At 33.9% G+C, this 14,055-nt stretch overlaps 1 protein-coding gene across 1 annotated transcript; it reads right to left on the bottom strand.

The window, feature by feature from the left end:
* Positions 1–9,941: 9,941 nt before the first annotated feature.
* Positions 9,942–13,724, bottom strand: LOC306876566 (uncharacterized protein). Its single transcript, XM_079427856.1, has 5 exons — positions 13,505–13,724; positions 13,009–13,317; positions 12,775–12,877; positions 10,481–10,529; positions 9,942–10,370 (listed from the first exon to the last, which is right to left on the bottom strand). Exons 1-5 carry the CDS (start codon positions 13,572–13,574, stop codon positions 10,287–10,289), a joined length of 615 nt encoding a protein of 204 aa, XP_079283982.1. The 5' UTR covers positions 13,575–13,724; the 3' UTR covers positions 9,942–10,286.
* Positions 13,725–14,055: the final 331 nt, after the last annotated feature.

The raw sequence follows: 14,055 nt of genomic DNA, 5'->3' as shown, positions 1-14,055 counted from the left end.
AAGGGACCGTCTGCAAAGTGCCAAACCCGAATTGTTTTTACTAATAACATACACAATAACTAACGCACTGTAGTGTCACCAAATTCAATTTACACATCAGTGCTCTCCTGCTAGTTATACTAAAATTTTGTCACTCATTTTGAAAGTAATGGCTTTGGCACATTTTTTTATTAATATTTATTATGAAAAATGGTTAATAACCTTACTGTAACACACTGTGCTTTCACCAAATTCAGTTCAAACATCACTGCCTTCCTGGTGGTTAAACTACAACACTCGTTTGGAGAGTAATTGCTTTGGCATATTTTTATGAATTTTTATTATGAAAAATTGTTAATAACTTTACTGTAACACACTGTACTTTCCCCATATTCTGTCCACACATCACTGCTCTCCTGCTAGTTATACTACAACACTCATTTTGAAAATAATTGATTTGGCACATTTTTTATTAATATTTATTATGAAAAATGGTTAATAACTTTACTGTAACACACTGTACTTCCACCAAACTCAGTTCACACATCACTGCTCTCCTGCTAGTTATACTACAACACTCATTTGGGAAGTAATGGCTTTGGCATATTTCTTATAAATTTTTATTATGAAAAATTGTTAATAACTTTACTGTAACACACTGTACTTTCACCATATTCAGTCCACACATCACTGCCTTCCTGATGGTTATACTACAACACTCATTTGTAAAGTAATTGCTTTGGCATATTTTTTATGAATGTTTATGAAATATTGTTAATAACTTTACTGTAACACACTGTACGTTCACCATATTCAGTTCACACATCACTGCTCTCTTGCTAGTTATACTACAACACTCATTTTGAAAGTAATGTCTTTGGCACATTTTTTATGAATTTTTATTATGAAAAACTGTTAATAACTTTACTGTAACACACTGTACTTCCACCAAACTCAGTTCACACATCACTGCTCTCCTGATGGTTATACTACAACACTCATTTGGGAAGTAATTGCTTTGGCATATTTTTTATGATTTTTAATATGAAATATTGTTAATAACTTTACTGTAACACACTGTACTTTTAACCAATTCAGTCCACACATCACTGCTCTCCTGCTGGTTGTACTTCAAGATTTATTTAGAAAATAAATGTTTTTGCATATTTTCTATAATTGTTCATTAAGAAAAAAATGGTAATCACTTCTGAAAAGTCGCTAAATCTAGCGACAAAGTCGCTAAGTTGGCAACACTGTTCCAGGAGCATTGTTTACCTTTTTAAGGGCTATTTTTATTAATTATTTTGTTGAGTCATAGCGCCATCTTGTGACTAGAATGCATTAAATTTGGACAGTTCAGTCATTCTTGAGAAGTGGGACAAAACAGGGTGCAAAATTGAAAAAAATTCAACCTTGTACACAGACAAATTTAACTACATTTATGTATATTATATGTATTAAGCTACTGAGATATGCTTTGATACAACCTCCCAACTTTTCTATTTTTTTAACAATGTGCTTTTTACCTTGGACTGTGTAATATAATTGCAACTTTATCTTTTAACCACATTCAAGATGTTTTTAACATTTCAAAACACATTCTCATGTTAGCAGACAGATTACACTTTCACATGTGACCAACAATTCCTCAACAAATATAAAATATCATAATGAAATATTATCAAAAGAGGAGTTGACACATCTGACGGTGGTGCCGAAAACCTGAATTTGCAGTATTTTTAACTATAAAATACACTGAATCTATCAATAACTGTAAAAACAAACACAACAAACAGTGAGTGTGTTATCGTTTATAAGGTTTTTATTCAAGAGTCACATTTAAGTATTTTGATATAGTCTATTATTGGAACAAAATCTGATGGTGTTGACAAATTTGGCATTTCTTTCACAAAACAAATGAATTTTTATTTATTTTTTTCTGTTCATGCTAGAACCTGCTTCAGAAGAATAAAATGATCTAAATATTTCAAATAATTTCCTCAGAAACTGGAAGATGGTGTTGACATATAATGGTTGTGACCAGGAAATATTAACATTTGGATTTAAAATATTCTAAAACTATAAAACTGACCAGAGCCTGTCTGACATGATGTACTCTGCAGAGGAGGACTGTGGCAAGGGGTCCTTTAGAGTGACAGCTGCCCCTGATATTCCCTGATTTTATTACATTTTAATGAATGTCTGACGGTATTGGACAAAAAGTGCATGTGTCACTGAAAAACAACCTTGCTTTGAAATGAGATATTATTAAGTGTTACTTTTGATAAAACAACGTATTTTTCATAATTAAAAAAATAAATAAAATTTTGTCCATGTTGTAGAGCAGGGGTGGCCAACCCTGTTCCTGGCGATCGACTGTCCTGCAAAGTTTAGCTCCAACTCTAATCAAACACACCTGCCTTTAATTTTCACGCGATCCTGAAGACCTTAATTAGTTGCTTCAGGTGTGTTTGATTAGAGTTGGAGCTAAACTTTGCAGGACAGTCGATCTCCAGGAACAAGAAAGAAAATATCTTTTATTATATATGAACGGTCATTATATTAAAGAATTTTCAGTATATTGGTAATCATATAGAATAATACATTGTGGTAATATATTACAATATACTGAATAATACATCAGGAATTGCCGCTTTCCATATATTGGGAAATGTCAACATGTATGGTGCTCATATAGTCACATTTATATGGGAATATATATTAGCAATATATGAACATAATTCAAGGTAAATATTTATCTTAATATACGGAATTATATATTTGTAAATATATAAATATTGGCTACACATATAATTTAACATATATGCAGTATAATGTCACATGCAAAATATATGTATCCAAATATGAGCAAATTTATTGTGTCATGTACAGTGTTGGGGAAAGTTACTTTTAAAAGTAACGTATTACAATATTGCGTTACTCCCTAAAAAAGTAACTAATTACGTTACTTAGCTACTTTTTATGGAAAGTAATGTGTTGCGTTACTTTTTAAATATGAGCAGGGCTTGATTGTCTTTTAATACAAGAAGTTCTAATTATAGCAAATGTAAAAGCCCTTTCACACCAAAAAGTGTAATGAATAAACCTCAGTCTGAAGGAAAAGGAAATTCACATCTGTAAAGAAGAACGCAGGAGAAGAAGGTTCAACACTTTTCAGCAATAAAAAAAACAATGAAGCACAATTGTTAGTTTATCTAAAGTCATTTTTGAATATTACTGTGGTTGAACTGGATCATCAAAGGTCAGCAGCAAAGACATTGGTTAATAAAATGGGATTAGATACATTTGTGTTGTTTAACATTTAATTATTGCAGGTTTGCGTCATATTTGAGTTTGCATTTCACTGTTTTAATTCATTTTGATGAATACTAAATCTGTTTTTTGGAGTGGGATGAATTAATGCACATTCACATTTAGTCTAGGACTACAGTAACAGCATGTTCACACAGCGCACTGTCAGTCAATAAATGGGGAAAAAGTAACTGGCATTACTTTTTTGAAAAAGTAACTCAGAGATTTTCTTGTAAATTAAAAAGCAATGCGTTAATTTACTAGTTACTTGAAAAAAGTAATATTATTACATAACTCGCATTACTTGTAATGCGTTACCCCTAACACTGGTCATGTGTGTGTGAAATATATATATATTAGGGGTGTGCCATACCGTCCACAATAATTTTAAAAATTATTAAAACAAGTGTCATATCGCGATATCAATGATATAACGTTAGCGACTTGATTAATAAAAAAAAAAATCAATTTAATAAAGCACAATAAAAACAACAGTAGTTGACCACTGTGCTGTACAACCTTATATAAAAGACAAATAAATATGAACAGTTTTTGACTGCAATACACCAAAAAAAAAAAAAAACACTAAGGACAATTATAAGCCCTTGAAAAAAGGTAGGTTTTTAACTTGGATTTAAATTCAGATTCAGAAGAAACTAATCGAAGGGAGACTGGAAGACTATTCCATAATTTTGGCCCAGCAATTGAAAAGGTACGGTCACCCCTCAACTTCAATCTAGATCTAGGGACCATCAACACTCTTTTCTCCGAAGACCTCAGTGGTCTAGACTATAGAAGATGTATTTGGATTTAAAAGATCACTGAGATATTCAGGAGCCGTTCCACTCAGAGCTTTAAGGGGAAGTCGTGGCCTGATGGTTAGAGCGTCGGACTTGTAATCCGAAGGTTGCGGGTTCGAGTCTCCGGCCGGCAGGGATTGTAGGTGGGGGGAGTGAATGTCCAGCGCTCTCTCCACCCTCAATACCACGACTGAGGTGCCCTTGAGCAAGGCACCGAACCCCCAACTGCTCCCCGGGCGCTGCAGCATAAAATAGCTGCCCACTGCTCCTGGTGTGTGTTCACAGTGTGTGTGTTGTGTGTGTGTTCACTGCTGTGTGTGTGCACGTTGGATGGGTTAAATGCAGAGCACGAATTATGTATGGGTCACCATACTTGGCTGAATGTCACTTCACTTTTTCACACTTAAAAACAAACCATAAAATTTTTAACTCGATTCTGTAACAGATCGGCAACCAGTGCAAAGAGCATAATACAGGAGAGATATGATCAAATCTGCGGGTGCCGGTCAAAAGTCTGGCAGCCGCATTTTGAAACATCTGGAGTCGATTTATATTTGATTGCCTTATTCCCATATAAAGGGAATTACAATAATCAAGCCTTGATGACACAAAAGCATGAATAACTCACTTTAAGTATTTACTAGAGATGCACCGATTGTTCGGCAGCCGAAATAAGCAAAAAGGCCGAATAAATTGTACCAAACAATGACGTGACACGATGCACTAATGCAGCAAACGTGGAAACATTTAAAACTGTTAAGAAAGATGCAAAAATCATTACAGAGTCTGTCCTCGCAGCAAGGACCTCTTGGGGAAATCTGTGCTGAAACTGTGCTACTTGTTAGTTGCTCAGTAACACTTTTATGAATTTTTACAAGGCATGTGACAATGTGATATGTGCATCTTCCCAAATTAGTAATGAGAATAATTTATGAATATGCTGCTGTCTACAAAAATATGCACTGAGGACTTCCTGCGGGTTTCTGTCCAAATAAAAGCTCCATCAACATTCATAAATGTTAGTATTGTAGTATTACTGTTGTTCTCTTAAATAAAATTAAAAAGTAAGACAGTAATAATATGATAATTACAACAGATCTATTAATAGGCTACATTTATTATAACGTTAACACTTAGTTCAAATTGGGATCTGTAATATTTTCTAATGTTTTAAAAGAATTCCCTTCTGCTCAGCAAGGCTGCATTTTTTTGCATGGCTGATTCAAGCAGGGGGTCTCAAAAATGGCCACAAAATATTATTTTAACTTATTAATTTTAAGTTAAATTGTGCTTTGTTGCTATAATGTCTGCTAGAATGTAAAAAAATGTTCAGTGTTAAATAAGCATTTTTAAATTGATGTTTTGTATTAGTGTACAATGTTTAAAAATAATAATTTATTCCATGTAGTGTCCATTTCATTCATTTAATATTTAATATTGGAGGCATCCAAGTTATTTAACATATTTGAACTTTTTTTTTTTTTTTAAGTAATCCAATAGTTACTTTCCCTGGTTACTTTTATAATGATGTAACTCAGTTACTAACTCACTTACTGTTTGTAACTATAGAAGTATAGAGGTAACTAGTAACTATAACTAATTACTTTTTTAAAGTAACTTGTCCAACACTGGTCAACTACTATTGCACTATAATGGTGCTTCTGCAACCTTATGACAATAGATTTACACTTTGAATTAGGTAGTCTGTCATCAATGACAGTAGCTCATTGGAAAAGGATGGAAAATGCCTTTCATTGAGTTTGCACTAATAAATGCTGCTGCTGCCTGCCAGCTGCAATCACCAATAAAACGTTGTTTCATATTTTTTTGTATATCGTCATAAATATCAATATTGCAAATATTCTTGAAATATCGTGATATAATTTTGAGTCTATATCGCCCAACCCTACTATACACACGCGGTCAGAATTGTTGGTACCCTCGTTAAATATGGTCAAAGTAGGCTGTGAAAATAAATGTGCATTGTTAATCCTTTTGATCTTTTATTTTTTTTAAATCACAAAAATATAAGCTTTCATTGGAGAATAAGAATTTAAAATGGGGGAAATCTCATTATGAAATAAATGTTTTTTTGTTCTCAAATACATGTTGGACACAATTACTGGTACCGCTAGAAATTCTTATGAGTAAAATATCTCTGAAATATATTCCCATTCATATTAAATTTTTTGAGCACACCAGCATGATTATGAACATGAAATTATCCAGCCATGGCTTCCTGTTTCACAGAAATATAAATAGGAGGGAAAACAAAGCCCAAATTCCCTTAATCATCCATCAGAATGAGAAAAACCAAAGAATATATTTCTGATGTGCAGCGAAAGATAATTGAGCTTCACAAATTAGTGAAGTGGCTTTAAGAAAAGAGCTAGAGCAGTGAAAATTCCCATTTCCACCATCAGGGAAATAATTAAGAATTTCTAATCAACAGAAAATGTTATGAAACTGCCTGGAAGAGGATATGTGTCTATATCGTCCAAATGCACAGTGAGGAGGAGAGTTTGAGTGGCCAAAGACTCTCCAAGGACCACAGCTGGAGAATTGCAGAAAATAGTTGAGTCTCGGGGTCAGAAAACCTTAAAAGAAATTATCAAACAGCACCTACCTATCCTGTTTGGGAGGGTTTCAAGAAAAATTATCCTAGCTCATCCTGAAACAAACTCCAGCATATTCAGTTATCAGACACGACTGGAACTTCAAATGGGACTGGCTTCTATGGTCAGATGAAACAAAAAATTTTGCTTTTTAGCAGCAAACACTCAAGATGAGTTTGGTGCACACAGGGATAAAAAGTAGCCAATGTGTCCAATGAAATATACTGCTGTATTTTTGATGTTGTGGGCCTATATTTCTGCTGGAGGTCCTGGACATCTTGTTTAGACACATGGCTTCATGGATTCTATCAAATACCAACAGATAAAAATCAACAAGTGACTGGCTCTGTTAGAAATGTTATAATGGGCCATGTTTGGATCTTCCAAACGTACAATAATTCAAACACAAACCCCCAAAACAACACAAAAATGGGTCACTGGGCACAAAACCAAGCTTCTGCTGGCCATTCCAGTCCTCTGACCTAAACCCTGTAGAAAATGAGTGAGGTGAACTGAAGAGAAGAAACACCAACATGGAGCTGTGAATCTAAAGGGTCTGGAGAGATTCTAGATGAAGGAATGGTCTCTGATCTCTTGTCTGGTGATCTCTAACCTCATCAGGAGATCTTATAACCTCATTATAAGAGAACATTTAGAGCTGTTAAACTGGCAAATGGAGGTTTCAAAAATTACTGAATAAGAGGGTGTCGTTAATTGTGGCAGATGTGTATTAGAGAAAAACATTTATTTCATAATGATATTTCCCCCCATTTTAAATTCTTATTCTTCAATGAAAGGTTAGATTTTTGTAATTTTTTTTTAAATAATAGATCAAAAGGATTAACAATGCAGCTTTATTTCCACAGCCTTCTTCGATCATATATACCAAGGGTACCAACAATTCTGACCACGTGTGTATATTAACATTTATATGGGAACATATATGTTACATATATATATATATATATATATATATATATATATATATATATATATATATATATATATATATATATATATATATATATGTATGTGTATATGAAGCTAAAAAAGAATGACGGTGTAAGCAAGCCTGTGAACTCAAGCACTTACCAGGTAGGAAATCTACTGTATGCTGCAATGGCCACACGACCTGACATAGCACAAGCAGTGAGTGTTGTATCAACGTTCAACGCAAATCCAAGTGCTGCACATCTGACTGCGGTGAAGAGAATTCTGCGGTACTTGAAGGGTACCCTGAGTCTTGCTCTTAAGTATGAGCAGTCAGATTCTGGAACTTTGATCGGATACTCAGATGCTGACTGGGCTGGTGACCAACAAAGGAGCTATTGCAATCGCAAAGAATCCAGTTGACCATTCACGAACAAAACTCATAGACATTCGGTATCATTTCATTCGTGAGTGTGTGCAGAATGGACAAATCCAACTGCAATACTGCCCTACAGATGACATGAAGGCAGATATCTTTACCAAGCCATTAGTAAGACAGAAGTTTGAGTATTTTAGGAGTAAGATTGGACTTTAATTTAATTCAGTCTAGCGTAACAGTAAATAGACTAGACTGTGTTTAGTGTTAAATGTGTTATGATACAAAATGTGTTAACATGGTAAAAAGACAAAGTTAAAAAAAATATATTTTTTGTATAAAGTAAAATAGTTTATCAAAACATTGCTTAATACTATTGGAAAATTAAGTGGGAGTGTTGTAATAGTAATTTGCCAATAGGTGTCACTGTTGTACTGACGACATTGGGTGTCGCTGCAGTTCTGTTTCTTCCTACTTTTTTTTTTTTTTTTTTTTTTTTTTCAGTCCTGACAAAAATCACGTGAAACTTCAACACCCTATGTAGGCCAAATTTATCAGACAGAGTCCCATTTACACATATTTGTGCTTGTGGGTTACTATACATAGATTGTATCCACCCAATGCATTTATCACTGATATTGAATTCCTTCAGGACTGAAAACAGATATGGCCACTCTACCCTGTCAAACACTTTTTCTGCGTCTAAAGATATTACTAATGCTGTTCGATCATACAGGGCCGAGTGGTCAATTATATTTAACAACCTCGTTTAACAAGCGTTTCGTGCCTTTACAAAACCAAAGCTGGGGCATTAAATCTTCTAACCTGCAAGCAATTAATCTGCCATCCGTTTTTCAATTGTAATTTTACGAAGCTATGAGAATACTTTTTGTACGCAAAGAAAACAAAAATAACGAACAATTGGTCAATTCGGGAAATTAACTTCGCACATCATAATGTTTTAGGCTTTATTGACAAATGTGAACTTATTTTATATAGTTCATTTTTCATTTTTCGATCTAACTGTAGAGGGCTCTAACAGAAAAAATGTGCAAGCGAGGATGAGAAAGAGAAAAATAAGTTTTGGTTGAGATAGTGAACGAATGCAGTTTCCGGGGGTGCACTTCTGTGATGTAAAAAAAAAAAAAAAAAAAAAGAAGTCGTCGTCTTATCTCTGTATTTCTTTAAGATCCTGTGAATTACTTTGTGTGTGCAGTTGTGCTCATTTTATTCGATTTCTGTCTCTTTCTCTCACTCATACAAGCTGCGTAAGCATCATCTGGCATGACATCAATACATTCAGTCAGGGCCGGGTCTAAGGAGGGGCTGGGGAGCTAGGGGGTAATGCCCCCCCCCCCCCCCCCCCCCCAAGATTCTACTTGTGCCCTTCCAGATTATTCTTGTGACCCTCGATCATCCCCAGGATGCTTCATTTTCATGATAGCACACAATATTTTGAAAATTCTAAATATTAAATGAATTACATAATATTCAAATGACCAGAAATATAGTGCGTTTGCAATTGGCTTACATGCATTTTTTTAAAGTAAGATTGACTAATTACTATAATTAGATTTTATATTGTATAGGAACCCAAAGAAACAATCGCAAATTAAATCTATATGATGGCAGCAAGTGCAATATATATATCTAATAGGTTATATGGAACATTAGCATTAGTGGATATATTTTTAAAGGTGATAAGACACATTCTTTTAAGATAAAATAGTACAAAAACATTTTATACACCAGCAAACTCATTATGTCCCGTGTTAAATATTATTATTATTATTGTTGTAAATTTATGCAATATTAGGTGATACAATTATTTTTATCCAACAAACTTGAAAATGTCTTATTTCCTGTTAGGGTCATTTTTGCTGTACTGTAGTTGGTTTTACCCAAAAATGAAAATTCTGTCATCATGTAAGTGGCCTCATGTTGTTCCAAACTGGTATGACTTTATTTCTTCATTACAACACAAAAGACTATTGACTATGGTAAAAAAAAATGTTTTAACAAAAAACACATTAATAAACATTAAATTCAAATATGTACATTATAGAGCATTTTCATTCACTGTGAAATATTTAAAGCACACTGTAGCAATGTGACAGTTATATACATATGAGTGTAAAGTGCCACTGAGATTTGCATATTTCGAGTGTATGACTTGAATAAGTTACTCTAGTATTGACTGCTAACAAATTGAAGATATCTTAGGAAAACAGGTAAAAAGTTTTACACTAAACACAATGAACAAAAATGATTGTATCATAATTGTCCATACACTGAGTTGTATCTTTCAAAGTACTGACTGCTTTGAGGCTGTCTCCTTCCTCTGACCGGTGCTTGTGACTAAAGTCAAAAAGAGAAATTAAACAATTACTCACCGATCTTAAATATCGTTTGTATGAAAAGAATCATTTATAACTATGTAACATTTTTGTTCAAAGGGAAAAACTCACAAAGTCCTGTCCCGTTTCTCTGTGACTCTGTTTGCTGTTTTTAGCTCTCCTTTAAATATAACATAATGCATGGTGATTTCTGCTTTCATATTTGAAAATAGCTTGTTGTTCTCATGTTTAATGATACTTAAATGCTAAACAGTTTTGCGTCTCTCTAATCGTCACTTTCATATTTGCTGTATTTCAAACAGACAGAGATAACTCAAAGCTGGAGAAATGAAAATACGCTTAGGGGTAGACTGAGTACATTAGAGACACTTTCTGCTTTTTCATCAATACACAAAAACTAGATGCTGAAATGAATGGATTTTTCACATATTTCTTTTGCTTGTGTACTAAAATATCATAAATTGATAATAGCCATAAGTAGTTCATATTTTCCACAGTCGGTTATTGCCATGCTAAATCTGTCTCTGGTCAAGTCGTTTGTTTGGATTATGTTTGGATTTTGGATTTCACCTTGTAAATAAACTGCACGTGGGTTCTTCACTACACTCATCTTCAGTGGACTGCTCATTACAGATTCAGTTAAACAAAATAGGAAGAAATACTTAACACTAGAAAATATATGGCAAACAGTACAAATGTAAACTTAACAGTAAAAATAACAATATACATGCCTGTATATTCTATAACCCTACCCCTAAACCTACGCATCACTCGAATCTTTCTGACTTTTTACATTTTCAATCATTCTGTATAATTTATAAGTTTGTTTCATCATGGTGACCTAAAATATATTAAAGTCAAACAGGCGTGCACAAACCCAACCACCCAGATCGGGCTCAGGTGCAGGACAACTGAGGAACTTGAACAAAGAAACAGGAGAGAAGTCCGCACACTGAAAATAGCTGCTCCAAATGAATTTAATAACCGCAACGTTTCGTCAGGCTCAATACCCACATGGAATAAAATCAGCACCCTTGTGGGCTTGCATATGTTGGTAAAACGACAAGACAATTACGAGCATCGCAGTAATATCAGAACTGGAGATATATAGAGAAGGTAATTAAACCCTCAAGAGGAGGTGATTACGAGAAGAAATTATTACAGAGAGAATGTTTTGGGATTTATACCTTAAATACTTTATCGCCATCAGGGTTGAATGAGGATTTTGATATTAAGCCGTTTTTATAGTGGTTGTACTAATACTTCATTTGTCGTTGATTATTAGTTAAGCTGTATGTGAATTATTATTATTTTATTATTTTTATTTTTTTGTCACATGTTTTTTTTTTTGTGTGTGGACCCAATTAAGGTGATTACCTGTTGCTATTTAAAGCTGATTTTATTCCATGTGGGTGAAGCCTGATGAAGACCTGAGGGTCGAAACGTTGCTGTTATTAAATTCATTTGGAGCAGCTATTTTCAGTGTGCGGACTTCTCTCCTTTTTCTTTGACCTAAAATATATTCTCATAAGGTTAGAATTTACTGGTATTACTTGTAGGGACATTTGGTCCCCATAATGAAGGTAATACCAGTACACAAACACAAAAAGCCTCTGTATGCATTTTATTTTCTATGATTGAACTGTTACTGTATACAGTACATAGCAACCTATAAAGGGTGTCTCAACTGTACCCACTTTACCACCTTGTATATTTCTCAAAATGGTATGTAATCCTTTTAACATTCATGTTAGAAAATATCTGTTAATTTTAGAGAGTTTAACTCATCTATTTTATTTTTATTTTTTTAACTGAATTTGCGTAGCTTGTGTAAATGTGACTTTTATCCTATTAGCATAACACTGTACATCTAAACCGCATGTGAAGCAATAGGACACCAAACTGGGTACAGTTGATACACTGTCTCAACCATACCTCACTGACATGCTCGCACGTTTCTCTAGATTATTAAAAGACCTTGCATCGCACAATGTCATAAAATGTCTATTTTTAGAGCACAGAGTAACGTTTGCAATGATATATGTTTAGTTTAACAATCATAAAAGAATAATAAGCTATCCATTGTGGAAGGAACATGGTGAAATGAAAATCTCACCTTGGAAAATAAAAATCTTTTACCGATATCTTTGGAGTGGAAAGATGCACATATTTCAATTTTCCCTCAATCAAAGAGAACACTAAAACACACATGTGGAGCAAAAATTATGACTCGGGGTTCTTGTGTATGCAAGTTATTTAAGGTGTTTCAAATGTACTCAGTCTGCCCTACATACATATACACACTATATATAATATAGATATATGGCAATAGTTAATGCCACTTAAAAAATGAATCTTGAAATCAATAAACATTCTCATATTTTCTTCATGTGTTGATGTCTCACCTGTGAATGCAGATGCTGATAGTAACTATCAGACAGGTCACAATGACTCCAGAACATAAGGTGATGTACAGCAGCATTTGTTTGAGTGACACATCACTGTTTTCTGACGGACACAAAAAAAGTCAAACACTCATGATATCCGTGAATCAGCATTAATCACTACCAGTTACTAGTCACAAACTTATTTGCTGCACCAAACGCTTTTACAGAAAAAAAGAGAGCTCATGTAATAACCTGTTATTGTTAATATCCATCTCATTGCTGCTGGGTAACAGCTGTAGTTTCCTGCATCAGACGCTTGTATTTGATGTATTGTTAATTCTCTGAGAGCTGCTGGGTCGATGTGAATCCTGTTTGAGCTGAAGTTTGTCTTAGTTATGTTCATATCAGAGACCTGCCTAAAAATAATAGTGTTGTTGATTTTCCATATGAAATCATCATCATATTGGGTTTTGTTGCAGTGAAGCGTAACTGTTTCCCCCACAAACACTGTCTTGTTGATGTGCTGCTTGATCTTTGACTCTTGATTGGATTTGGAATAATCTGATGAAAAGACACAGAAATTCCCAATCACTTTAGGTTTACAGTCTTAAGGCGATTAAAATGTGAACACACATATGCAAAAGCTGATGAGACATACCTGTTTCTTACATCTTTAGTCACCGCTAGCAGACACAAGAACATCACACAACAAAAAATTAAAGAAAAAAGAAAAATCGTTACAACATACCTACATTGGTCAGTAAAGTAAGGATGACACACAAATTTACATGCAGGATCCTGGTTTGAAAAACCTCCATCAAAGCAGAAGGTAGAAATGAATCTCTTACTCGCCATTCAACATCTCAAGCACTTGTGATCAAACTGAGAGTCTGCAGACAAGAACGAGGGGAGGAGATTGCATGAGAGTGGGACACCACCGAGAAACACTAAGCTCCAAAGAACAACCTGATGATCAGAGTGTGAAACAGCTTAAGAGACTGATTTTAACAGCTGCTTTTTTTTTTTTACAACCTATAAGCAATATCCAGAAGAATATTCATGCTTATAATTTTCATAATAATATGCATAATATCCATTTTGTTTTCACTAACATCAAGATTTAATGTATATGCATGTAAATAAAAGTATACAAAATGTATGTTTTAGGTTCTGTGACTGATGAACATTTGCAATTTTCCCACTATTTTTAAGCCTATAGTTAATTTTAAATAGTCCTATAGTGTAACAAATTATTATTATTTTTACATTATACACACACACACACGTTTTTTTTTTTTT

This window comes from Barbus barbus (genome assembly GCF_936440315.1).
Source record: "Barbus barbus genome assembly, chromosome: 10".
NCBI lineage: Eukaryota > Metazoa > Chordata > Actinopteri > Cypriniformes > Cyprinidae > Barbus > Barbus barbus.
This window is presented reverse-complemented; position numbering and strand designations above follow the sequence as displayed.

Coding starts and splice junctions, on each gene's coding strand:
- LOC306876566 (XM_079427856.1), bottom strand. CDS start 13,574: ATGGAGGTTTTTCAAACCAGGATCCTGCATGTAAATTTGTGTGTCATC. Junction 12,878..13,008: donor ATGGATATTAACAATAACAG/GTTATTACATGA, acceptor TGTGTCCGTCAG/AAAACAGTGATGTGTCACTC. Junction 10,371..10,480: donor GAGAAACGGGACAGGACTTT/GTGAGTTTTTCC, acceptor TTTTGACTTTAG/TCACAAGCACCGGTCAGAGG.